This window comes from Belonocnema kinseyi, chromosome 2 (genome assembly GCF_010883055.1).
Source record: "Belonocnema kinseyi isolate 2016_QV_RU_SX_M_011 chromosome 2, B_treatae_v1, whole genome shotgun sequence".
Lineage (NCBI taxonomy): Eukaryota > Metazoa > Arthropoda > Insecta > Hymenoptera > Cynipidae > Belonocnema > Belonocnema kinseyi.
The window spans coordinates 113,739,757-113,766,931 of record NC_046658.1 but is presented as its reverse complement, the minus strand read 5'-3'; the positions used below and the strand labels follow the sequence as shown (position 1 = coordinate 113,766,931).

Below are 27,175 nucleotides of genomic sequence, written 5' to 3'. Positions count from 1 at the left end.
GAAAACATTCATGAATTTTTTTACAATAAACGATGCGCTTTTCGGAAAATTTGTCAAGAATAAAAAGTTCTTGTAATCAGCCGAGGAATACGCCTGAATTTTCTCGAAGCGTTTTGAGCAAAATTTTGCAAAAATTGTTCATATGCAAAATCCAAAATTTTGCTCAAAACGCTTCGAGAAAATTCAGGCGTATTCCTTGGCTGATTACAAGAACTTTTTATTCTTGATGATTTTTCCGAAAAGCGCATCGTTTATTGTAAAAAAATTCATGAATGTTTTCACAAAAATTTTGCCATTAAGACGCCACTTTGAAAATACTAAAACGAAAAATCGATCTTTGAACCATGGATTCTCAAAGTTTAGACATTTATTCCACCGGTTAGTGAGATTCCAGGTTAATTACAGGCTCGAAAAGCTTTGGAAAATGGTTCACAAAAAATAGGCACGAAAAATCACGTTTTTTTTTTTTTTTAAAGTGCATTTTGGGATAATAAATAAATTTTTTGAGGAATTTCATTGGCACCGCCGGAAAGAGGAGATCTTAAGCAATAAAAATATATGTGTCTCAATTTTTTCTAGTGTCGAATAGTCTTAGTTATTGGCCGTTGAAAAGCAGTGTACCGGTAGTGGCGTTTTGGCCGTTTAAGGGTTAATCGAAAACTGTGATTTAAAATTCTCAGGAATTACAGCCATAAATTGTAACTGCAATTTTTTTCAATTTGTTTTTAAAGAAGATTGTCGAAGCACCTACGGCTTTGAGGATTACATTCTCATTACGAAATTCGCGCTCGATAATTTGGGTCCAATTGAAAAACTTCAGCAAGATCATTTGTAAATCTTGTTCAAATCTGCTAAAAACAACGCTTTAAACTTACGGATCTCTTAAAGAAATTTGAATTGATATTTCTTAACCCATTGAAATTTTTTTTTCCTTTTTTTGAAAATTTTTAAAATTTTGTAAAGCATATAACTTTTTGAAATTGAATTGAATTTAAAACTGTCATTAGGATAATTTGCAAGTGTTTTCCCCGTGTACCAGAAAATTTTACAAAAATGTCTAAAACTTCTAAAAAATGTTTATTCAAATTTTGAAAAAGCTTTAACTTTTTGAATCTTTGCCTGATCGAAAAATTCAGCTTCTAATTTTCATCGAAATGGAAAATTTTATTTTGGCAATTTGCAAGTCTTCTACCCTTCTATAAGAAACTTTGACAACAATTTTTAAAATTTGAAAAAAATTTCAAATTTTGATAATCTTCTACATTTGTAAATCTTCGTTGGGAATATCTGCTTTACGAACTTGACCTTAATTTTGGAAACTTTATGAATTGTATGAAAGGCTGACTTGATTGGACAAACCCTTCAAAAGTTAGTGTGGCTAAAACATTCAGGTAAACATTCATACAGACACACAGACAGACGTACAGACGGAGAGACACAGACAAAATTTGATGATTTTCAGATTCTGTGCGCGCCGAAACCTAAAGATCCGTTAAAAAACAGAGATCGAAAATTTGAACGATTACATTATACTAACTTTTTTAATTTTTATCCAAATTAAAAATGTCATTTGGATAATTTGTAAGTATTTTTGTCAAGAATCGGAGACATTGACAACAGTTTCTGAAACTTGAAAAAAAATGTCTAAAATGTTGAAAAAGCTCTAATTTTTTAAATTGTGCGCTAATCGAAAAATTCGGCTAGAATAGTTTGAAATGTATTTGGTATCTAGTGAAAATTTTGAATAAAATTTTTGGATTTATGAAAAAGATCATTTTTTCTATTTTAAAAAATTTTTTTAATTTTTGAAAAGTATATAACTTTTCAAATTTTCATGAAAATTAAAGATTTTATTTGGATAATTTGCAAGTCTTTGACCCATCTATGAGAAACTTTGACAAAAATTTTTATAAGTTAAAAAAAAAATTGAAAATTTTGAAAATCCTATAATTTTTTTAATTTTGGGCTAATCGAAAAATTCGGGTAGAATAGTTTTGAAATATATTTGGAACCTGGTGAAAATTTTGAATGAAATTTTTGGATCTATCAAAAAAATTATTTTTTTTATTTTTTGAAAATTTTCAAAATTTTAAAAGTATAGAACTTTTTATAATTTTCATCAAAATAAAGAATTTTATTTAGATAATTTGCAAGTATTTTACCTATCTATAAGACACTTTGCGGACAATTTATAAAATTTCAACAACAAAAATTTCAAAATTTTGAAAATGCTCTCAATTTTTTAATTTTGGTTTGAAATATCTGATTAATGAACTTAGAATGTAAAAAAGATAAAAATTAAACTATCTGAAATTGATACATCAGTAATAATAGAATAATTTCGGTAATTTCAAATGGTTAAAATTTTAAAGTTCTGATATTTAATGTTGAGCACTACATTTTTACAAATGCGATCGTCCAAATTTTCGATCTCTGGTTTTTAACGGATCTTTACGTTTCGACACGCACAGAATCCGAAACTCATAAAATTTTATTGGCGTCTGTCTGTATGTGCATCTGTCTGTCTGGGTATGTCTTTATGGCTGTATATTTGTATGTATGATTACCTGAATGCTGTAGCTACGCTAACTTTTGAAGGATTTGTCCAATCGAGTCAGCCTTTGATACACTTCTTAAGGTTCCCAAAATGAAGGTCAAGTTCAGATCTTAGTAAAATTGTTCGATTAGACAAAAACTAGAAAAGTTAGAGCTTTTTCAAACATTGCACAGAAATTTTTTGTATGCTTTAGAAATGTTTGTAAAACTTTCTGGTGTACGGCAAAAAGGCTTGCAAGTTATCCTAATAAGATTTTTAAATTCGATAAAAATTCGAAGTTATATGCTTTTCAACATTTTGAAAATTTTCTAAAAAAAGGAAAAAAAAATTAATAGGCTAAGAAATAACAATCTAAATTTCTAAAAGTTGGATCATTTTCAAAAATAAGCAATCCGTAAGTTTAAAAAGTTGTTTTTAGCAGATTTGAACAAAATTTACAAATGATCTTGCTGAAGTTTTTCAATTGGACCCAAATTATCGAGGCCGAATTTCGTAATGAGAATGTAATCCTCAAAGCCGTAGGTGCTTCGACAATCTTCTTTAAAAACAAATCGAAAAAAATTGCTGTTACAATTTATGGCTGTAATTCCTCAGAAGTTAAAATCACAGTTTTCAATTTAAGTTATAATATTTATGACACTTGAAAAAATGTAGTTAAAGTTTACGCCCGCGCAGTGGGAATATTTGTTATTTTACCTTTTCATGGGTTTTCATATTTTAATTAAAATTGAATTGGTTCAACTTTTGATAATATAATTTTTAAGTTAAAAATGATTTATTTTGAAGGGATTCAAATTTATTTTAAATAATCGAAATTTTTAAGGGTTTGAGTACAAAAAAGTTTTAATATCACAATTTTTCGTTAGTTCGCATTTTTGTATTCTCATTGATGAGAGTCTAATGTTATCGTCCAAATTTTCGATTTCTGACTTTTAACGGATCTTCACATTTTGGAACTCACAGAATCCGAAAATCATAAAATTTCATGCATGTATGGTTACCTGAATGTTGTAGCCACACTCAGTTTTGAAGTATTTGTCCAATCAAGTCAGCTTTTCATACAATTTATTAGGTTTCCAAAGTTAAGGTAAAGTTCGTTAAGCTGATATTTCCAACACAAATTAAAAAATTTAGAGCATTTTCATAATTTGAAATGTTTTTTCCTCCAAATTTTAGAAAAATTTGGTCGTAGTTTATTATTGATGGGTAGAATACTTTCAAATTATCCAAATAATTTTAATTTCGATAAAAATTAGAAAAGTTATATACTTTTGAAAAATTTGAAAACGTGCAGAAAAATAGACAAAAATATTTTTCTGATAGATTATAGGAAATTTCATTTAAATTCGTCACTAGATATCAAACATATTTGGAAACTATCACAGTTAGATTTTTCGATTAGACAAAAACTCAAAAAGTAAAAACATTTTCAAAATTTGAATACAAATTTTTTACGAGTTTTAGAAATTTTTGTCAAACTTTTTGGTACACGGAAAAAAAACTTGTACATTATCCTGAAGACATTTTTAAAATCGATTAAATTTCAAAAAGTTACATGCTTTTCAAAATTTTGAAAATTTAAAAAAACAGGAAAAAAAATATTTTTAATAGGTTAAGAAATATCAATCCCAATTTCTACTAGATATAAAATATATGTATTTCGAAACTATTCTTATGAAATTTCTTAATTAGACAAAAGTTCAAAAAGTTGAATTATTTTCAAAAATGTGCAATTTTTGCTTTTAAGAGATCCGTAAGTTTAAAGCGTTGTTTTTAGTATATTTGAACAAAATTTACGGATTATCTTGAAGAATTTTTTCTATTGGACAAGAATTATTGAGCGAGAAGCACCACTTTCATAATGAGAATGTAATCGTCAAATTTGCAAGTGCTTTGAGAACCTTCTTTAAAAAAAATCCAAAAAAATTGCAGTTACAATTTATGGCTGTAATTCCTCAGAAGTTTAAGTCACAGTTTTCGATTTAAGTTGTAATATTTATGATATTTGAAAAAATGAAGTTAAATTGTACGTATTAAACGTACACTTGGTAGACATTTGTTCATTTTTTATTGTTTCCACTCTATTTTACTATTAATTTGAAAGTTTATTTCAGAATAATTCATGTTTTGAGTTGAGGAAAATTGGTCTCAGTTTGTCTAAATTATAATTTTGTTATGTAATAACAATTTTAAATTGTAGAATTTCAAAAGATTTTACTTTAACATATTCAATTTCATCTTCAATTTCAAAATGTTAAAATTTAATAGCTTTGAACTTCAAATTATTCGAACGTAAAAGTTCTAATCTTAAAATATTCCATTTTTGTCGTTACTGTCCTATTTTCAAAATTTTCACCTAAAATCATTCAATTCCGCGATTCTTCAATTTCAAATAAAATTGTTTAATTTTTAGCGATTCGAATTAGAAATTATACAATTTATCTTCCTTTTATAATTAAATTGTCGAAAATCGTTCTATATATTATTATTAATTTCAGACGCTTTCAATTCGAAAGTATTAAGTATTAATTATTGTTTAAAAAAATTTAACATAATATTTAAAAATTGGTTTAGTGATTGTTTTATTAATTGATTTTTAAATTGTTAATATGATTTAAAGTCAATAGATGCTTATCTACTTCCGCGATTGATCTTATATGTTTATGTATATTTTTGTAAACGGCAGAAATCACGAATATTTACCGGGAGGCGAAGATTTAAAAAATAGTAGCCACTCTGTTACACGCTTAAACGTCGGCGATAAGCCCAATTTTCCTACGTTTTTTAGAGAAATTATTATTGTTAACAGCATCTATTCATTTAAAATTTTACATAAATAAAACTACTCTTTCTATTCAAAGGAGTATTATTATTATACTTTTACTCTATATTTTAACATATAATGGTTTTAAAAATTTCAAAAATGACTATTAAAAAACAATTCTATCTTATTTATAAATGCATATTACGAGCTGTACTTCGAAACGGAGTTTTTATTTCAAGCAATTCTATAATATGCATCCACAGTCACAAGTAGTTAATATCGTAGAAAATATTACAAAGAAATGCATACTTGTCTTTACAAATCTCAAAATGTTCGTATTTACACTTAATAGTCGACCTTTTGGTATATTTCCATCACTAATCAGTCCAAAAATCTCAATCAACTTCACGCTTTTCGTACTTGGCACGAATAATGCACAATATCTCCATTGGGGTACCTCGCAAAAGCGCTGCAAGAAATAGCGATATTTTTAATCAACATTCTTTATTAAAATTTGAAATCAGAAATTAGGGGCTGTGCATAAATTACGTAAACTCTCTTGAATTCGAGGGGGGAGGGGGGGGGTCAAAACTATTTCTTCAATAAGATATATATTTTCCAGTCTGCGAATTACTAAAAAACGAAAAATAAACATATTCTATTGTAAACAGCTGTTTTCAAAATTGTTTTCAAAAATTTTGTGAAAAAGTTATCCTTTTTGGTATAAAATTCAATGATTTTGTTGAAAATTCAACTATTAAGAAATTTCTTCTTTTTTTGGTTAAAAGTTCAACTGTCTTGTTAAAATATAAACTTCTTCGGTGCAAAATGAACTTTTTTGTTGAAGATTCATCCTTTTAGTTACAAATTTCGTTGGTTGAAAAGCTACCCTTTTTATTAGAAAGTCAATTTTTTAGTTATTAATGCAACTGTTTAGTTGAAAAATAATCTTTTTTAGTAAAGGATTCAATTTTTTTTAAATTCGCGTTTTTGGTTAAATTCAACTGGTTTTTATTTTTAATTGAAATATTTTTTGGTTAAAATATCAACTATTACATTTTTAGTTGAAAATTCATCTTCTTAGGCTAAACATTCAATTATTTAGTAGAACATTTTTTTATTGAAAATTCACTTTTTTAATGACAATGTAATTTCCATTTTTTGTTCAAAATTAATTTTTTATAGTTTAAAATTGTAACTATTCAGGGTTAAAAATTAAATTATTTAGCTTAAAATTTAACTTCGATGACTTACTTCGCTATTTAAAATTCAACTGTTTTTTAAATAGATTTTTTTGTTACAAATTCAAGATTTTGGATGTAATTTTCTTTATTATTAACTTAAAAATCTTGGCTGGTTGAAAATTTGTCTTTTCTATTTGAAAGTCCAAATAGATAGGTAGAAATTTCATACTTTTTGGTTAAATATGCAACTGCTTAGTTGAAAATGAACCTGGCTTGGTTGAAGATTCAACTACTTAGTAAAAAATTATTTTTTCTAGTTGTGAGTAATTTTTTTAATTGAAAATTCAATTATTTGATTTATTAACTAAAAAATCTTTATTGGTTGAAAATTGTTCTTTTTAGTGGGAAGTCCATATTTTTTGGTACAAATTTCTTATTTTTTGGTTAAAGATGCACCTGCATGGTTGAAAATGAAACTGTTTTATTTGAAAATTCAAATCTTTTATTAAAAATTCGTCTTTTTTGGCAAAAACTGTGTAAGATGGTGGGGGAGGGGGGTTAAAAATCTATTATAGATTTTTTGTACCCCCCTTACAAAGGGGAGTATGTGGTTCAAGATTTCAGAAGAAAACTTCACATAATTTATGCAAGGACCTTTAGTTACAACATACCTTTGATTTCCAAATCTTTTTTTACAAACTGGACATATGTTGAATTCAGTCATGAGGACGCTTTGGGATTGATAATGCATTCTTTGCTCCTGTACTTGAAGATGCTCGGCATACAAAAGACCTTTTAGAACTTGCATACGCCTCTTCTCATTTATATTATTCTGCAAACTTGCTTCCAGAAAATGCTTTATTCTTCCAATTTGAACACTGTCAGGCAGAACTTCTAGAACTTTCAAGGGCTTTATTTTAGCAGCATGCTCTTCCAATAATTCTAATGCTGTTTCTAAATCTGGTGCAGCCGTCCTCTGCATTTCCGGAACATTTCCTAAAAATTTATTTTCAATCAAATAAAACAAAAAACAGCATATTCGGGCAGATTAAGAGAAGAATAAAATTAAAAAAATAAAACACGTTAAATTCCTAAGTTTTAGAGTCAAAACAGATTTTCTACCAAAAGATACGAATTTTTAACGCAAACAGATGAATTTTCAACAACAAAATTAATTGCCAATCAATACAAAAGGGTGACTTTTTACCAAAAAGTTCATGTTCGATCAAAAAGGATGTCTTCATCAAAATATTTGAATTTTCAATCTGCAAAGATGTATTTTAAACCAAATGTTCCAATTTAGAAAGGTTAAAATTCAAACAAAAACAGTACAATTTTCAACCCGAAAAATTCAATCAAGAATGATTAATTTTTTACCAACAACGATTTTTCAATCTGCAATCAATAAAGATGAATCTCAAGCCAAATAGTTGAATTTTCAACTAAAAAAAGGTATTTTTAAGCAAATAATGTTATCGTCAAATATTCAGTTTAAAAAATTAATTACAAAAAACAGAAATTCAATTAATTGAATTTCATCAAAAAATAATAATTTTCCAAAAAATACATAAATTCTCAACAGAATTGGTGAATTCAAAATCGAAGAAGACGAATTTTAATAACGAACGTTAATTTTCAACTTATAAAGGATGAATTCCCAACCAAAATTGGAGTATTTATACAATGACTTTCTCAAAAATATGAATTTTCCACCAACAATATTAATTTTCTACTAAAAAAATATGAATTTTTAACTAAATACAGAAATTTTCAACAAAATTTTTTGAATTTTGAAGCCAAAAAGACGAATTATCGACTCAACAGTTAATTTTTTAACCCGAAAAAATAATTTTTAAACAGAAAAAGTTAATTTTTTATCAAATAATTAAAATTTTATAAAAATAGTTTAATTTTGTATCAAATAGTAAAGTTTTCAACCAAAAATAATAAATTTATTACAATAAAAAAAGTTTATTTTCAACCAAATTTTTGAATTTTTTATTAAAGATGTGAATCTTCAACCAAAAAAACAATTGCATTTTTAACAAAGTATTTGAACTATTAACCAAGTAATTGAATTTTCAACCAAAAACGATTACTTTTCAACAAAAAAGTTCCATTTTCATCCAAATAATAAATTTTTTCACTAAATAATAGAGTTTTTAATCAAACCAGATAAATTTCGAACCAAAAATAGAATAGTCGAATTTTTAATCCAAAATATTTTGACCTTGTTCCTGAATTATAGTAATTCAGATCGCATTTAAGCGAAAAACGAGAAAAAGGGACAGTTTTTTTTTTAAATCAGGGGGAAAAATAATTATTTTAAAAATAGGAAAAGAAAGTAAAAAGAGTGTGAAGACTGAAATATGAAAGTTATTTTCAAACTTATTAAGTTATTATTAAACTTTACCGATGCAGGGCCATTTTTCGCAAAATTCGCAAACTTCGTTTAAATTTAATATGATGGTATCGCACTATAACAGATGATTTTGCGTTGAAACCTCTATAAAAAGAAGAAATTTACATGTCTCTTATTAAATAAACGATAATCATTTTACGAAATAACGTTTCTGATCCCAAAGCTAAAAGTTAAGTGAAAAAACGTTATAAAAGTGGATTTTTGTAGAAAATGAAGATTAAACATTTTAGGTTGTAATTTAATTGTTACTTTGGTACTGAATAAAGTTTCAAATAGTTTTATTTAAGGACATTTTATTAGAAAAAAAGAGGTATTTTATTATTTTAATGCATTTAAAAACTTGTAGATTTATGAACGAACCCTTACCAGCCATCATTAAATCAGAGACTCCATCATTATCGGGTTTCAGCAACTGTTGTATGAGCGTTATGTATACTTCGTCTGAGCCATCTTGCTGTTTGCTCATTTCTTCACTACTTTGACCTTAGTTTACAACAACAAAAATGAGTTAAACCAATACCTGCAATTGCATTTTTTAGAGAAATTTTTAATTTTATCTTACTTTGGAACCTCGCATAAACGTTGTTACAGTACTGAATTGCCTTTGGCACATCATTCAGTAAATTGATGTATATTGATATAGCTTGCTTGTGGCGTCCAAGTTTTCCGAGGATAATTGCTCGCTCTTCAAATAAGCATTCGTAAGGGAAATCTCTTAAAACGGTTTCGGGCGTGTATTGTGTAGATTTTTGCAAAAATTGTTGCAGTTTTTGTCTGATATGTTGAACATTTTGCTTTTCTGCGGGTGTTGCATTTTCGCTCATGGATGTTAAACATTTTTCTTTGTATTGATGAACCAGAACATTATGGAAAAGAGGATTGCTATCTTCCCAGACATAAACTACGTGCTCCAAATAAGTTATCACTGATTCCTTATGGCAACGTAAGAGATAATCCAAAACCTTGGGCCTTGGTAATTGCTCAACTTCCTGATTTAAATATGAAAATAAATTAGTAAGAATTTTACTTTCAAATAAGATTTTTTGTTTTCAAAGCACAAAAAAGCAACTAGTTCTGAAGTTTAAAAAACAGGAGAGGTTCAAAATTGATAGAACATATAAAAGAGCATCGATATTGTCCGGGAAAAAATCTATTTTTAATAGCAAGATCAATTTTATACATTCATTTTTTATAGAGGATTGATCACATCGAGTCAGGGTTAGAGGTTCTTGCTTCGTTTGGAAAAAATATTTTGTATCAAATTAGTCTCAGGTTTCTTCCATTAAAAAAAAATTATTTTTCAAAATTAAAGACTAATGAATTTATTATTTTAATAATCACTTGTAGGTGTGTGTATTTTGCATTAACGACCAGAATACAAATTTTGAAGACAGTAATAACAATTTTCAATCTCCCAACTTGCAATTAAAAATATTATCGTATTTCTCTGAAATTAAAACAATCTAGAGGTAAAAAAATTGAGCAATAATGAGCTATAGAAGAATTTTAATTTTGAATTATGAAACCAATATTATAACTTTTATGTTATGAGGGAGCTAAAACACTAGTTTTTATTAAGTGGCTTCAGAACTTACGCTTTTAAAAAAATCTTTAATTCTAAAGATCCTGAATGCTTCTCGGTATAAATGGTCAATTTTTTAAAAGGTTCAGCTTTCAAATTTCCACGAGTTTAAATTTACTTATTTTTAAAAATTTTTCAGGCTTTATAGCTTGAGATTGTTAAAGTTTGAATGCTTCAGTTTCAACTTTTAAAAAGTTTTACAGACTTAAAAAATATATTAAAAAATTGGAAACAGTAGAGTTGTAAAGAATGTTTTCCCCGGAAAAATAAGCCATCATTTACGCAAATTCAATCATTTTTCAAAAACAGATAAGAAACAATGGAAAAAAATACAATTGCAAAAAAAATAAATAAATCAATTTTTACGGTAAGTTTGCGAATTTATTCATTAAAACTGTTTTTATTTGAAATTACATCCTAAGAAATATTATTTTAATTATTAAAATCCTAGTAAAACCATTTTTTCATACATTTTAATTTTGGCACAACTATCTTAATTATGAAATTGCTTACATTTCTACGTTTCAATTAGGAAATGTTTAATTAAGAAAACTTTTAAAACATGTTGGCGCAGCAATTTTAGAGCTTATCATTTTTAAATTGCTCGATCCATAAAATTGATGACAATTTCAAATTGTTACACTTTAAGTGCTTCTAGTTTGATCACTTAACATTTTAGATTGTTCCTTGTTGAAAGCTTAAAATGTGATTATTAAATTTTAATTTTTTAAATTACAATTTAGAGTTTTTCACCTTGTTGCATTCAAAATGGTTAAATTTTTATTGCATCCAACCACAAAATAAAACATTTTGAATACTATGTTCAAAAATTATTCAAAAGTAAGCGCTTAAAGTTTCGACTATTTTGTTTAATTTCTAGCTTTTCAGTTGGGGTTTAACTGGATTTTTCCTAATTCTAAATTTCTATTTTTGATATTAAACGTTTTCAATTACAAATTTATGTATTTCTTCACGCCATCGAAATAGAAATGGTTTAATTGTTATTACAGTTTTTAAAAATTATAATTGTTATTTTTAATACATTAATTAAAAATTGTCCAATATGAATTGGAAGATTCTTTAATTTCAAACGATAATATATGAGTAAATTCAACCTCTTCAAGGTTAAAATTGAATTCCAGAATTTTCGTAATTTATTATTGCTCTATTTTGAACAATTGAATTTAAACGTTTTCAAAATGTTAAAAAATGTTCTATTGGACTTTCATCCATTCGAAATTCGAATTTAAGGATGGCCGTTTTAATCAAGAAAAAATTCGTTACGCACTGAAAGTGGTGCTATTTTAAATGTTATACTTTTAAACTAAAATAAGGGTCAATATATTTTCTATTCATATTTTTTCAATTCAAATGCTCAATAATTTACACGTATAAAGTAGAAGCTTTTAGCATTTGTTAACTAAACAATTTTATATTAAATGCCGGTAAATTGCCAATCTTTAAACTTATATACCTTCATTGAACAGTTCAGAAATTTCTGATCAAGAAATATAAATCCAGCCTATAATTCTCAATGCTCTAAATTGGTGAATGAACTAAAGAATTCGAAAATGTTAAAAAATATACTACTTTAAGTAATTTTACACTAGAGACGTTATAAAGCTTACAAATTAAAATCAAATTGTAACGTTCAAAGTATAAATTTAGTACTTAGAAATTTTAATGATTCGAGGCCATTCACCTATATTTATTTACATTAAACATTATTAAATAAATGAAATACTTTAAACTACTTTTGCGTTGGAACAGTTCAATTTTTAATACTCGGCTTGCAGTTAAATTTTAGAAATAATTAATTAATTTATGTTTACAGTTGGTCTACTTGAAACGTTTTTTATCCTTTTTTTTGTTACTTCAATTTTGTTTAATTTGTAATTGTTTAAGTCTTAAAACTGCATTTTGAAGTTCTTTGAATTAAAAATGTACGCTTAAACAAGCAGACCTAAATTGGCAAATTTTGAAAGTAAATATTTTAGAATTACTGTAATATTCTTGAACTAAATGATTTCATAATTGAATATATTTCTTCCAAAAGTTTATAAAATTAAAAAAAAATCCTTGCAATTTCCCGGTCCCGTGGGACCGCTAGTATTAACAAAACTAAAAATAATTAAAATAATTTTCTTTTTATTTAAAAATCAAAATCCAGGCTAAGAAAAAATGATGGTGTCTTTTAAAATAATAGATAAACTTTTAAGAGCTATATCTTCACCTGTATATCTTCCATGAAGATGCGAAGACCTTCGCCTGGATCTTGTTCCAAAATCCATCCAGCGAATTTCAAAATTAAATCCATATGTTCTTTCCCTAGATGTTGCAAATACTGAATCGTCCTCTCGGTACCTTTAAGGCTAGAATCATTCTCCTTCGACTGTCTCTCCAACAACTCCAAGGCCTTTTTATGCTGGCCTTTCGTCTGATATAGAATTATGAGTTCCGGATACTTTTGGTGCATTATTAAAGTCTTTTCAGCTTCCGCCAGATGACAGTGATTTAATCTCAATAGAGGAGCCACTAATGCATCATTAGTCTAAATAATATTCATCAATAAATACTTAGGAATTTGAATATATGCATAAGTATATAAATAAACAATAACGTGATCGCTACAAAATCCTAATTTCGAAATTCCCCGACCTTTCTCTAAACAATTTTTTGTCCCTTAATAGTTATAAATTTTTCTTTCAGAAACAAAAATAAGCCTAAGCCTAGAAAATCCATAAAGAAAAAAAGTTCATCCAAAATTCGGAATTTTCAAGAAAGGAATGAAGAATTTTCTACAAAACAGTTGAGTTTTGAACTGAAAAATATGAATTTTTAACGAAAAATTTAAATTTCCAACTAAAGATATGATTTTTTAAATAAAATAATTAATCTTCAAACAAAAAGTACATTTTTAACCGAATGGTTTAATTTTCGACCAACGAGATAAATTTTCTATAAAAAAGACAAATTTCCAGCGAAATACATGAATTTTCAACTAAAAAAAGATCAATTTTCAACAACAACAAAAATAGTCAAATTTTCAACAAAAATATAGATTCTTAAAAAATAATCTTCAACAAAATAGGTAAATTTTCAACCAAACAAAAAACAAACAACAAAATACATGAATTTTCAAATAAAAATAAAATAGGGAAATTTTCAGTTGAAAAAATCAAACTTCCACTAAATAAAATGATTTTTTAACTAAAAAGGTGAATTTTCTAGCAAAAAAAAAAGAAACGAATTTTAAACCAAATTTGTGAATTTATAAAAAATGGAATTTTAAACCAAATAGTTGAAATTTTCTGCAATAAAAAAAACACTAAGTAATTTCAAAGAAAAAAGATAAAATTACTACTGAGAAGAATGATTTTTTACACAATTGCATTATTATTATTGCATTGTTAAGAACAAATTATGATTTTTTGCAAACAAAAAATTGAATTTTAAGCTAAATAGTCGCATTTTCGACAAAAAATACATGAATTTTAAAATAGAAAAAAAAAAACAATTTTCAACCAAAAACAGAATAGTTATTCAAATATTATCTTTCCGTTAAAAATTTGATGTTTTCAAAAAAAAAGTTAATTTTTAACTGAGACGATTAATTTTCTACCAACAATGACCATTTTTAACTTAAATAGAACAATTTTTCAATAAAAAATAGAAGTTTTATTTTCAGTTAAAAAATTGACTTTTGTAAAAGAAAAATGAAATTTCAGCTAAATAGAATCAATTTAAAATAAATAATGTAATTGTTAAATTTTCAGATAAAAAAGATCTAATTTCAACCAAGGAAATAGAATTCTCTACAAAACAGTTAAATTTTGAACTCAAAAATATGAATTTTTAATAAAAACTTAAAATTTAATTTTCTATAAAAGATGACAAGTTTCCAACAAAATACATGAATTTTCAGTTAAAAAACATCAATTTTCAACAAAAAATAGAATAATGCAATTTTTAGTTGAAAAAATCAATGCACCACCAAATAAAATCAACTTTTAACTAAAAAGATGAAATTTCTAGCAAACAAAGAAACTAATTTTTAACCAAATTTGTGGAATTATCAAAAGTGGAATTTTAAACCAAAGAGTTGAAATTTTCTGCAATAAAAAAAAACACTATTTAACAACATACATCAACTTTCACCTAAAAAACACCAATTTTTTACCAAAAATGGAATAGTTTTGGTTTCAGTTCAAAACAAATTTTTACTAACAAAAAAAGTATGAAATTTCAACCAAATAGTTGAGTTTTCATAGAAAAAAAGATAAATAAAAAAAAAAAGTAATAGTTAAATTTTTAGTCACAAAAAGTAACTTTTAATAAAATAAGTAACTTTTAATAAAATAAGTAAATTCAAATAAATTAATTTCAAAGAAAAAAAATAAAATTACTACTGAGAAGAATTATTTTCTCCCCAATAGTTGCTTTATTGACAACAAATTATGTTTTTTTGCAAACAAAAAATTGAATTTTAATCAAAATATTTGAACTTTTGACCAAAAATACATGAATTTTAAAATAGAAAAAAAAAACATTTTCAACCAAAAATGGATGTAATAATTAAATTTTCAGTTAAAAAAATCTAATTTCAAGCCAGAAAAAAGAATTTCTAATACAATATTTCAATTTTCCATTAAGGAGGTAAGTTTTTTAAATATAATGATAAATCTTCACCAACAAACATAAATTCTCAACAAAAAATGTAATGCTTGATATTTCAACCACAAAATATTTTTATTTTAAACTAAAAACAGTTGAATTGAACCATAAAAAAAATTTCGAACGCAATAGTTGAATCCTCAACCAAAACAGATTAATTTACAACCAAGCAGTTTCATTTTTTAACAAACTAGTAGCAATTTATGCGATGATAGATACATTTTTTAACGTAAGACAAATTTGCAACAAAAAAAGATTTTCCAGTCAACAAAGAGTTGAATTTTCAAAAAAAAAAAAAAAAAAAAGAATAATAATTTTTAACAACATTTTTCAATTATCAATAAAGAAAAGAAAATTTTCATTAAGTTTCCACATTTGTTCAATTAACAGAATTTATGTGTATGTCCTTTCCGCAAGTTTATAAAATCTTAGTCAGATTTTGTGTTTGTGGGGAGGTTGAAAATTTTGTAAAGTTATCGCAAAATCCCTGACTCTTTCTGGTTTTTCCTGACTTTCCAGAATTCCCTGACCTGTAGCAACCCTCAATAAGTGATTAAGGATAATTACTTGCAAATAACACTTTAAAAGTGTAGTATCTATAATTTTCAGAAGTTGCTCAGTGGCGACCGCAGTCATATTCTTTCCCCTCTCGTCTTTTTCTCTGCCCTTCTCATTTTTATCCTTCTCCTTTGACTGACTATCCCCCATCAATTTGTGCCGCACTTCAGTCAAATAAGCTATGAGAGCAAGCAGTCCATTTTCTAAATCTCGATCTTGAAGTTTCGGCAGACCCGTCACTGGTTCATTATTCTCATTTACATTTGTCTGTGACACTAAATCTGGAAATAGCCTGATCACTTCATACGGATCAGTTCCCAGTTTCAAAAACTGATCCATTGCTTCTTGAAACTTTTTATTGCAGAAGAGATGATGAGCATAAAGCGTTTGGATTTTGTGCGTTTTTCTGGACTTCTCTTCATCCTTTATGTCTGAGAGGTTCTGAAAATATTTTTATTTTATTGTTTACTTTCATAATCTACTTGATTGAATATTTTGTGGGGGAAATAATTAATGCAAACTTACTGTTAATTTTAAAGCTAACTGGAATTGATTTTGTTCGAGTAGGGTTCTTATTTGCTGGGCTAGGTCCACTGCATTTACACACCAGACTTGACTTATTGATGCGACGAAAACTCTGCCTTGTTTACATCTGTATATAAATCTGGCTTTATTTAATTCTGGTATATTCTGAATATGTTGGCAGCCTTCAAGAGTGTAAACTTCCAACGAATCGTGAACGATGCCCAAAAGGTAAGGATCGTCGGAGGCTGGAAATATTGGTAATAAACTGAAATTCCAGAACTATCGACATTTTTATTTAGTTCTAAAAGTTTAGGTGTCAAAATACTCCAGACATTTCTGGTCATTTTCCGCGATTTCAACATTTTTTCCAGTAATCAAAATTTTAAGTTGAATAGGTTTAATTTCAAGGCCTACAAAATTAGATACGTAGTATTTCAAAAGAAAACATCAGGGATCATAGTCCCTCTTCTTTTTTACCCAATCTCCCCATTCATCTGAAATATGTTAAAATTCCCTGAAACATATAAAATCGAGTATTTTGACTCAATTTTCCCCTTTCTCTCCCTTCTTTTACAAGATTTCGATTCATTTTTTGAGAATCATAAACAGAAATTTCAGATATTAAAAAATGAACCGCTTTAAAAGAGAATCTTTTTTGATTATATCAATTTCACATTTTTTGTATTATTATATTTTAGTATAAGAGGGGAATTAATTTCTTTAAATAAAATTATTGTAGGCACTAATATAAAATTCAAATTGGAATGCTTTAAATTACTGGCATATCAAATAAAAATAATGCATTTTGAACCAAGACAAATGTTATAGTTCATATTTAAATAAAAAAATGTTTTAATTTTAAATAAAAAAATTTTAATTCATAGAAAATATGGCTTTAAATAGTAGCTTTTTCTACCATGAAAGGCCAATTTTCAACAAAATAGTTACATTTTCAACTAAAGAGATGAATTTTCAACTTAAAATTATAATGCTCCAACTAAAAAAATGGAGTATTTTTAAAAATAAAATCATTCCTAAAAAAAAGAACTTCGTATAAAATAATTATCAACTATTAACCAAGTACTTGAATTTTCAACTAAAAAAGATAAATTCCCGACGAAAAATGTAATAGTTTAAATTTCCATTAAAAAGATGTTTTAATTTTAAATGAAAAACATTTGTATTCATGAAAAAATATCGCTTTTTAATAAAATAGTAATTTTTTGATCCCAAAAAGATCAATTTTCAACAAAACAGTTACATTTTCAAGCAGAGATGAATTTTCAACTAAAATTATGAATCCTCAACCTAAAAAAAATAATATTTAATAAAGCGGTTCAATTTTTAACCAAATAGTTGAATTTTCAAACAAGAAGATGAATTCTCAACGAAAAATGTATTAGTTGGAATTAACATGAAAAAGTGTTTTAATTTTAAACAAAAAACACTTAAATTAATGAAAAAAATGTTTTGGCTTTTTATCGAAATTGTAGATTTTTTTAACCCAAATAGATCACTTTTCATCAACATAATCACATTTTCAACTAAAGAGATGAATTCTCAACTAAAATGATGAATTCTCAACAAAGAAAAAAAATGAACGAAAAATGTAATATTTGATATTTCAATCGAAACATATTTTAATATATCCAAAATATGTAAATTCATAACAAAAATATGACTTTTCAACAAAATAGTGGATTTTTTAACCAAAAACGACCAAGTTTTAACAAAAGAGTTGCATTTTTTAACAAAAAATATGAAATTTCTAAAAAAAGAGAGATGAATTTTCAAAGCAAAAAGACGAATTAAAAAAAAGCAGTTAAATTTTAAAACAATTGATATTTCAGTTTAAAAAACAATTCAAACAAATTGTTGAATTTGCTACCGAAAAAGATGAGTAGTTGTACTTTCAATCAAAAAAGATTAATTGGTACGGAAAAATGTAATAGTTGATATTTTAACAAATATTTCGTTGTTGTTTTAATGTAAAAACACTTGAATTCGTCCGAAAAAGACGAAATTTGAATAAAATAGTTGAGTCATCTACACAAACAGATTAATTTTCAACCAAACAGTTGAATTTTTGGTCAACAAAAATTAAATTTCTACTAATTGAAATCAATTTTCAACAAAATGGTTTAATTTTTGATCCCTGAAAAATAAAAAAGGTTAAATTTCCAAACAGTGGCTTCCAGAATTTAAATAAATGCAAAATTAATAAAATGAACAATATATAGAAAGAATTTTGAAATGTTAAATATTCTTTTTATTTTACGTTCGGGAAACAAAAACCAGGGTGGCCGTCTAATTCACATGAAAAATTCCCGGTCATTTCCCGGTACACAAACATTTTTCACGGTCAACGAAATTAAAAACTTACCGATATAATTTTTTTTTCATAAACTGAACGGTTCTTAAATTAGAAGTTAAATTATTTTTATTTCAAGTAGTTTCAAAATCCTTAAAAAGCTTTAAAGTTTTATTTCAAAATCTTGAACAGTTTGCATTTTAAATATTTTTAAAAATTATATTGCTATTTTCTACAATTTTTCCTAAAATTTTTAAGCAATCCTGCAGTATAAAAAATATTTCTTTAAAATCTTCCAGATTCATTTTTGACAATTTTGGAAATATTTTAAAATCTTTTTTAGTGTTAAACTTAATTTTTCCAAATAAAATATTAATTTTTAATTTTCCTAGGAATCTTAAAAGATTTTTTTTTCTATTGAAACCTTTCACAATTCTTGCAAAGCTTCTAAATTTTTTGTTCGCAATCTACAAAAAACTATATTTTGTTTTAAATTAGGCCATCGCAGGCACCGAAATTTTGTTATAAATATTTATTTATGTGTAAAAAGTCAAGAATTTCACTTAAAAATTTAAAGTTTTCAATTAGAACAATTTAAGTTTTAACAGTCAAAGTTTATTATTTTTGTTTTCTTACTACAGATTTTAAATGAACAGTCAAATATTTTTAAATATTAGGCAATTGATCTTTTTCTTAATTAAACAATTTCAAATTTTAGACGGAAAGTATTTGAAATTTAATAAATTTGTATATAATTATTTACTACTAATAATAATAAATTAATTAATCAATAATAAATAATAATTATGAATATATTATTTTAAAGTGTTTTAAAAATTAAAAATAGTTTATAAAGTTTCAATCGGGCGTTCACGTTTGTTTAACTACTAAGACTTTTTAATTGGAACGGCTTAATTTTCAACGTTCCAATCTCAAAATTCTTCAATTTTGAATTCCGAATCATCATGTAAAATGAATTTTATTATTATTTACTTGTAAATCGTTAATGTCCAGTTCAAGTTTAAAAATCATTATAATTTATTTTCACAGATGATCAAATAAAAATGTTTTTTGTCTGAAATTGTCAATTTCAAACCCTTCTAATTTTTAGTTTTTAAGTCTTTAAAACGGCATTTTAAAATTCTTTGAATGAAAAATGTTCACTTCAAAATGAAAATTTAAAATCATAATTTAAACAGATAACAATTCAATTTTTTTTAACTGTTAAAATGAAACTTGAACAGATTTTTTTTCAAAACATTTGTAAAATTCCTGGTCAAAAAAATATTTACTGTCATTTCCTTGTCTCGTAAAATTCCCAGTTTCCCGATCCAGGAGCCATCCTGAAAACGATACTAAAAAAAGAAGAAAAAGGAATCGCAGCTTTTTTAAAGAATTTCGAATTTCACTACAAGCTTGCACAATATCACATGATATTAAATTTTCCCGCTGCAAATTTTTCAACTGCATAAAGTTGTTAATTTTCAATCATAAATAAAAAATAATACCTATTGCACTTGGTGAATCTGACCATTTAATGGGATTGTGTTGCACTAAATCGCCTTTGGTGTCCATAATAATAGATTGAGAGTCTTTACCCAAGGCGAAGGAAGTGTCTGATAATTTTGTAATACTTGGTTCAGGAGATTTACCCGTAGGAAACAATTCCTTGATCGTACCATTAAAATCCATTAAAGTGTAGGAAAGACTACGAAAGCCTAGGACAAGTGTCTCACCGCACCTGCAGCAAAAGAGAAGGAGTTTTTGTTTATTTTTATTGAGTATTACTGAGTATAATTAAAAACGAAATTGAATTAACCCTCTCAGTCTAGACTTCAATATCTTTGGTTCTAATTAACGTAGCGGGATTGTTAAAAAAAATTATAGCTGAAAGTCTCAGAAAAATGAATACTGTGAACTTAATAAGATAAATTTAACTTATTACTATAAATGTTTTCACAAAACTGAAACAACTATATAGCGAGCCGAAAATATCATCCGGGTATAATATACCCAGTCGAGGCTGAGAGGGTTAGGGACCGTACTTAAATTACACGACAGCTTAAGAGGGAGGTAGGGATCGAGAGATTTTGTTACGATTTGTTTCAGAGGGGGGAGGGTTCTTCCTTTCTGTACGTAATTTTTAGAAATTTTCAGATTAAATAAATAACTTGCAGCAATTGTACACCAATTTCAAAAAAATCTGAGGAATTTTATTTATTAGAAAAAGAGATTTAGAAAAAAAAATCTTGCAAGTGAGGGCATTTCTATAAGTTTAAATAACTGTGAAGCAAAATAAATTTTAAAAATCTCAAATTTAATTTAAAATGGTTTTATTCCGTTTGTAAATCTTTCTAGGTTAAAAATGTTACAAGTTTATGATTCTGGCCTCTAATTATTATTAAGGGCCAGATAAAATGAAAATGTTCACAATTTATTTGCCTTGTATTTATATATATTTTTTTGTAGTTGCTTCTTCCTGAATATTATATATTTAGTTATGAATTTTATTATTTGTTCATAAATTCAACAATTTTGTTAAAAAATAATTATTTTCGGCGTAAAATTCACCTGTTTCTTAGAAAATTTACTTGTTTAAAATTCATACTTTGTTGCTGAGAAGTCAACTAAAACCTTTTTTGGGTGAAAATTCAACTATTTTTTTGAAAATTTCTTTTTTTTATTAAAAAATGCATCTACTTTAGCAGAAATTGTATCTTTCTTAGATCAAATTTCAACTGTGTTGTTAAAAAATTCGTCTTTTTGGTTTTAAAATTGAAGTATCTTCGTAAAAAAATTACTTCTTATTTAAAAATCATATTCTGATGTTAAACAGTCAAACTCAAATCTTTTTTTGATGAAACTTAAACTATTTTTTTGAAAATTTGTCTATCTAATTTAAAAAAAATTGTTTATTGAAGTAGAAATTGCATCTTTCATGAATAAAAACGCCACTGTTTGGTTCAAAATTCATATATTTTGTTAAAAATCCAACTATTTCGTAGCAAACTTACTTGTTCTTTAAAATTCATATTTTGGTGGTGCAAAGTCAACTCAGATCTTTTTTAGATACAAATTCAACTATTTTTGTTAAATTTATATTTTTAATTTAAGAATTTATCTATTTTAGTAAAAACTGTACCTTTATGTGATAAAAGTGCAACTATTTGATTGAAAGTTCAACAATTTGGTTAAAATGTCATTCTTTTTTGTCGAAAATTCAACTTTTTTCTGTTTTGTTGAAAATGTAACTATTTCGTAGAAAATTTCCTTGTTTAAAATTTATATTATTTTTATTTGGTTTTGAAAAATCAAATGAAATCTTTTTCAGATGAAAATTCAACTATTCTTTCGAAAATGTTTCTTTCTGATTTAAAAATTCATCTGTTTTAGTAGAAATTTCATCTTTCTTGGATAAAAATGCAACTGATTGGTTAAAAATTAATCTACTTTGATTGAGGGTTCAACTGTTTTGTTTGAAAATGTTATTTGAACCACTTTGCTAAGAAATAATTTTTTGGTTGAAAATTCATATTTTTAGTTATAAATTCATCTCAAAAGTTGAACTACTTTGTTGAAATATATATTTTTTTAATGAAGTTTGAAAATTTAACTAACTTATTAAAAATTAATTTTTTGCTGAAATTACATATTCTCTGGCTGAAAATTCAATTTTTGTACACAAAACTCGTTTTTTGGCTTGAAGCTTCAATACTTCGGGTGACATTTTTTTCAAGACTGAAAAATCTTTATTTGTTAAAAATTCCTCTTTTCGATTTAAACATTAATTTTTTAAACGAAATTTCATCTTTCTTGGTTAAAGTATCAACTATTACACTTTCTTGTTAAGAATTAAATTTTTTTTAATAATTATTTTATTAAAAAGTCATCTTTTATGATAGAATATCCTTTTTTTTTTGTTTAAAATAAATTTAAAATTTGCTCCTGAATTATTGTTTTATGCAATTTATAAAAGATCACGTATTAAAAATATTGCAAGATTAAAATACTGATATTTGAATGTTAATGGGCCCGAAAAAAAAAAATTATGTAAGAAAAAATCATAGAATATTGAAACTTATGTTTTCATCCTGCAACGCATGTATTATGTTAAATACAAAAAGTTTCCATTAGTTCCAAGTCCCATATCTCAATATTTCTGGAAGCCATACAGTAAAATGGGAGGGGGTACTTGAAGATGGCCTATCGTCCGTTACGCAATTTCAGTACGGCCCCTTAAAACGGGATGACAATAGGCATTAAATATTGACTACCTACCACGCCAACTCTTTTGGTATGTCTGGAACAGTCAATTCATCTAAAAAATCTTCAAATTTCTTAACTTTCTCTTTCCAATAATATAATTGCAGTTTTCGTTTTACCACGACACATAAACGGACCACAGTATTTTTTTCCCCAGTTAAACTTTCTGTGCACTGCATGTCCAAAGCAAAGAGAGTTGCACCTCGAGTCTTCGGAAGCTGACATATCTGATGTATGGTAGGAGATTTCAGGTCGTGGATACATATTATGTTATCTAAAAAATAATATCTATCAGATATCGATAGAATTTGATTTACTTGCGTACAAAAATTAAAAAAGAAAATATATTTTTTAAATAGCCATTCATTTTTCCAATTCATGTGAATTTTTATTTCTATGGACAATTAATCAACAAACATCATAGTTTTGTTATAAAGTTAGAAAAACACACCTGTTAAAAGAACCAATAAATTATATTCTGGTACAACATCAACTTGAATGATACGTTTCTTATTGAAATTCTTGTTGTGGCCTAACAATTCCAATTTATGATGATCATGAGATTTAGAAGGAACATTGTACATCAACAAATGGCCTTCCCTTGTTCCAATCAGTAAATTATCATCTGAAATAAATAAATAATTTAATTAAGTATATTAAAATTAAAGGATGTGCTTGGAATCTGCAGATTTTTTATCATCGAAATAAAATTCAGTTTAATTGAGTTTCATATTTGAATTTTTAATGTTTATTTATTTTTTAAAATACTCTTAGCAAGTATTTTCTAGTTGATGGACTTCCCAAAAGATTAAAAAATGATATCTTACTTCTTGAACTGCTAGATTAAACTATAATAACTAAACAATTTTATTCATTAGTCAAGGGCATTGCACTTTAGGAATTTACCTTTCAAATATTAGAATTAATATTCTGTCCAATTTTTTATGCTGCAATCTGTACGTGCCAAAAAGTAGTAGAGTGAAAATTCCTGAAAAAGTTCAACTACTTTTCGCAAAAAAGGCAAATTTTTATAACAGAAAATAACGAAATGCATTCAAAAATCAAAATGGGGACATTTTTATTAAATATCGTGTTATTTTGAAAATATTGTTATTACATAGTTATTGGCAGTAATATAGAACCTGAAATGTTTTGAAAGTCAGACTATTATCTCAAAATAATGGGTGGCAGTACAGAAGTAGATAACCAAAAAAATCCGAATTTTTCAGGAGCGAAAAAAAATTATGTAAAATCGCAATCACCATTTAAAGATGAGATATCTACTACGACGTTTAATTCCGAGATGACATGTTGCTAATACTTAAGCTAAAAAAACTGATTAAAATCAGTTCTTTAATTTCGGGACAATATATGTGTCAGCTGACACACATTTTAATTAAAAAATAAAAACTTACTCCTAGGAAAATTGAGATTCCGAATAAGGGTAAAAAAGTGTTGATCTAAAAAAAAGTGAACGACTTCCGAGTAAATCATCCAAGAATGTTAGTTAAAATTTACCAAAAATAAAAACCTACTTCTAAGATTTGGGGAAGCTAAATAAAAATAACATATGTTTGATAAAAACTAATTATTCCATTCCGAGAAAATCAAAATTAATTGTAACGGTATTGCACTGACATAAACGATTTTTCTTTAAAAGGACTATAAAAAGATTTCTTTTGAATAAACGATAAAAATTTTAAAAAATATCGTGAAGGGAAGAAAGAAAATTATTTATTATTATTTAAACTTTTTCGTCGTACTGCAATATTAAGCAATTGAATCCTCCAGTTTTGTTCAAAAAATAAACAAATCCTTAAAAACCAAGCGCGGTTTATTAATTCACAAAAAAATCAGTTTACCACTTTTCGGATTAAAAACTGAATCTTAAAATTAGTAAAATAGGATATGAAGGGCAAGGAATTGATAAGGAATGTGAATATCTGTTTTATTTTATTTTTTTATTTACTGAAACTCTTGAAATATTAATAATGAGTTATACGAACTGTCTACTGTTATGGAATTTTTCATAATTTTCCAGATTGTTCAGGGCTAACAAAGGAAAAATTGTACAATTTTTAACTAAAATCCTTTATAACTAAATAATTTTAAAATATAAAAGTTTAAAATTAGAATAATCTAATGTTAACAAAATTAAAAATTATATGGTTCTAATTTAAATAATTCAAAATTGTTTAATTTAAAAAAAAGCAATTTAATAATCAACCGATTATAAATGCATAACAGTAAAAATCGCAGTTGCAAAATTAAACATCAGAGACTCTCTTCTTTATATTAATTGTTCAGAATTAAACAGCTTCCAATTTAAAGCCTAGTTCTATAATTGGAAACAATTTTAGATTGAAAACATTTGAAGAATAATTTCAAGGAAACTTTATAAATTAGGGAATTTCAAACTAGCGCAGCGTTTAAAATTCAGATATAAATCACTATTTTCAAGTTGAATCAATCAAGCTTGCATATTGTTAATTATTAATTTGTAGCAGTAAACGTAATAGTGTTTTTTGAGGGCATCGAAATAAAGTGATGAATTTAGATGGTTTCTGCTTTATAATTGTTTAATGTTGAATCTTTTTCGTCCGGAAATTTAGACGCTTTAAGTTGTAACCGATTTTTTAACGCAAATGTTAAGTTATACATTGGAAACTTACAAGTACTTGGAGAAAACAAATTAAAACGCATTGAATTCTGACACAATCAGAGTTAACCCTTAGAGTTAACCATTGAAGTTCATTTATCGTATAAGTAAATTTAGTTGAAATAATGTGTACATATTTAGAATTTAAACATACAACATTCTGTCATTTCAAATTTAAATTGTTAAAAAATGCACAGTTTTCAATTTAAAAACTTTCAAAGTCAATAATTTTAAAATAGGAAAAATAAAAATGAAATTAAAATATTTCAAGAATAATTTCAATGAAACTTTATAAATTAGATAATTTAAAATTAGCTCGAAAATTCGAATTTTATTTTTTCTGTTTATCAAATTTCTAAAAGTTATTCGCCAATGTGTAACGATAATAAGAGAGGTTATAAACTAACCATAAGCTGCTATCGACTCAATTTGAACAGTTAACTTCAATATTGCGGTGGCTTCATAAGCGTCGTGCATTTTTATACTTTCATGCAAAAGGAATTTATATTCAATTCACTTTTTTAGCAGATAATTCAAATTTTATATCACGTTTGACATTTCCATTTTCGATTTTTATCGTCTGTCATTGCTTGACAAGGTCCGTAGATATTCGAAAACAGGTTGAGTGCGCCGCGTACAACAGGTGCGCAGATTGACCTACCCATCCATGCCCCGGAGTTGTTCATTGACGTCACTGACGCGTCTTTCGAGATTCTCAGCTTAAAATAAATAAGAAAATTTATTATACGTTAGTCAGAACTCGATTATATGAACCTCAATATATTGAGCTTCACCTTATCTATTGCTCCCACTACTATTTGCCCTGATTATTTTTGACGTTTGCGCAGATGTTGCGCGGAGATTAAAAAAACCCGCCATCACGTATTGCTGCGTACATGCCTACGGCGCAACTTCATGTCCCCTCCGAAAAGTATATACATTTTTACGAAAAAGAAAACAAAAACTTATTTATAAATGTAATAAACCTAGCAAATAGGTCGGACTAGTAGGGATGTGAGTCAATGACACGTTTCATTGAAACAATTAAAGTTTCATGAAACAATGAGACGTTTCATCAGACCAAAGTTTCAGAAAATATCGAAAGTTTCATAATATATTAACTTTATTCAGAAACGCTTTAAATTCCTGACATCTAAAATCAAAATACTGCATTTTCCGAAAATTGACTGATTGATCTAATTCATAGCTATAATCAATAATTGATATGATAGTAAAAATGTCAACTGATTTAAATATAAAGTCAAACAAACCGTTTAATTTTTAACTAATGAAGAGTAAATTAGTACTAAAAAACGTAAATAATCATATCAAAAAGATCAATTTTGAAAAAAAATATTTTTGTACTTTTTTTTTTAAACAAATCTTTTTTGTTTGAAAATTAAGTTTTTCTGTATATAGAAACTGAGCTTCTTTTTGTTTCAAAATGCAACTGTTTGGTTGAATTTTTCGCAGTTGAAGAGATGAATATTTATCATATAAGGTATAAGTTCATCTCGATGGTTGAAAATGTAACTATTTAATTGAATAATCATTTTTTGCTTTTTAAATTAATTTTTTCGACTGAAAAATAATATTTTCAGGTGGAAAATTCAACTGTTTCTATACGCAATTAGTCTTTTTTGCATATTTTTAAATTAATCGGTTTTGGTGGAAGA

General features: G+C 26.2%; 1 protein-coding gene across 1 annotated transcript; it reads right to left on the bottom strand.

Annotated features, from left to right (window-relative positions):
• Positions 1-5,530: 5,530 nt before the first annotated feature.
• On the bottom strand, positions 5,531-26,071 carry LOC117167891 (vam6/Vps39-like protein). Its single transcript, XM_033353126.1, has 11 exons — positions 25,907-26,071; positions 23,292-23,465; positions 22,856-23,114; positions 20,086-20,318; positions 16,267-16,511; positions 15,751-16,182; positions 12,743-13,060; positions 9,490-9,916; positions 9,294-9,410; positions 7,177-7,501; positions 5,531-5,790 (listed from the first exon to the last, which is right to left on the bottom strand). Exons 1-11 carry the CDS (start codon positions 25,974-25,976, stop codon positions 5,727-5,729), a joined length of 2,664 nt encoding a protein of 887 aa, XP_033209017.1. The 5' UTR covers positions 25,977-26,071; the 3' UTR covers positions 5,531-5,726.
• Positions 26,072-27,175: the final 1,104 nt, after the last annotated feature.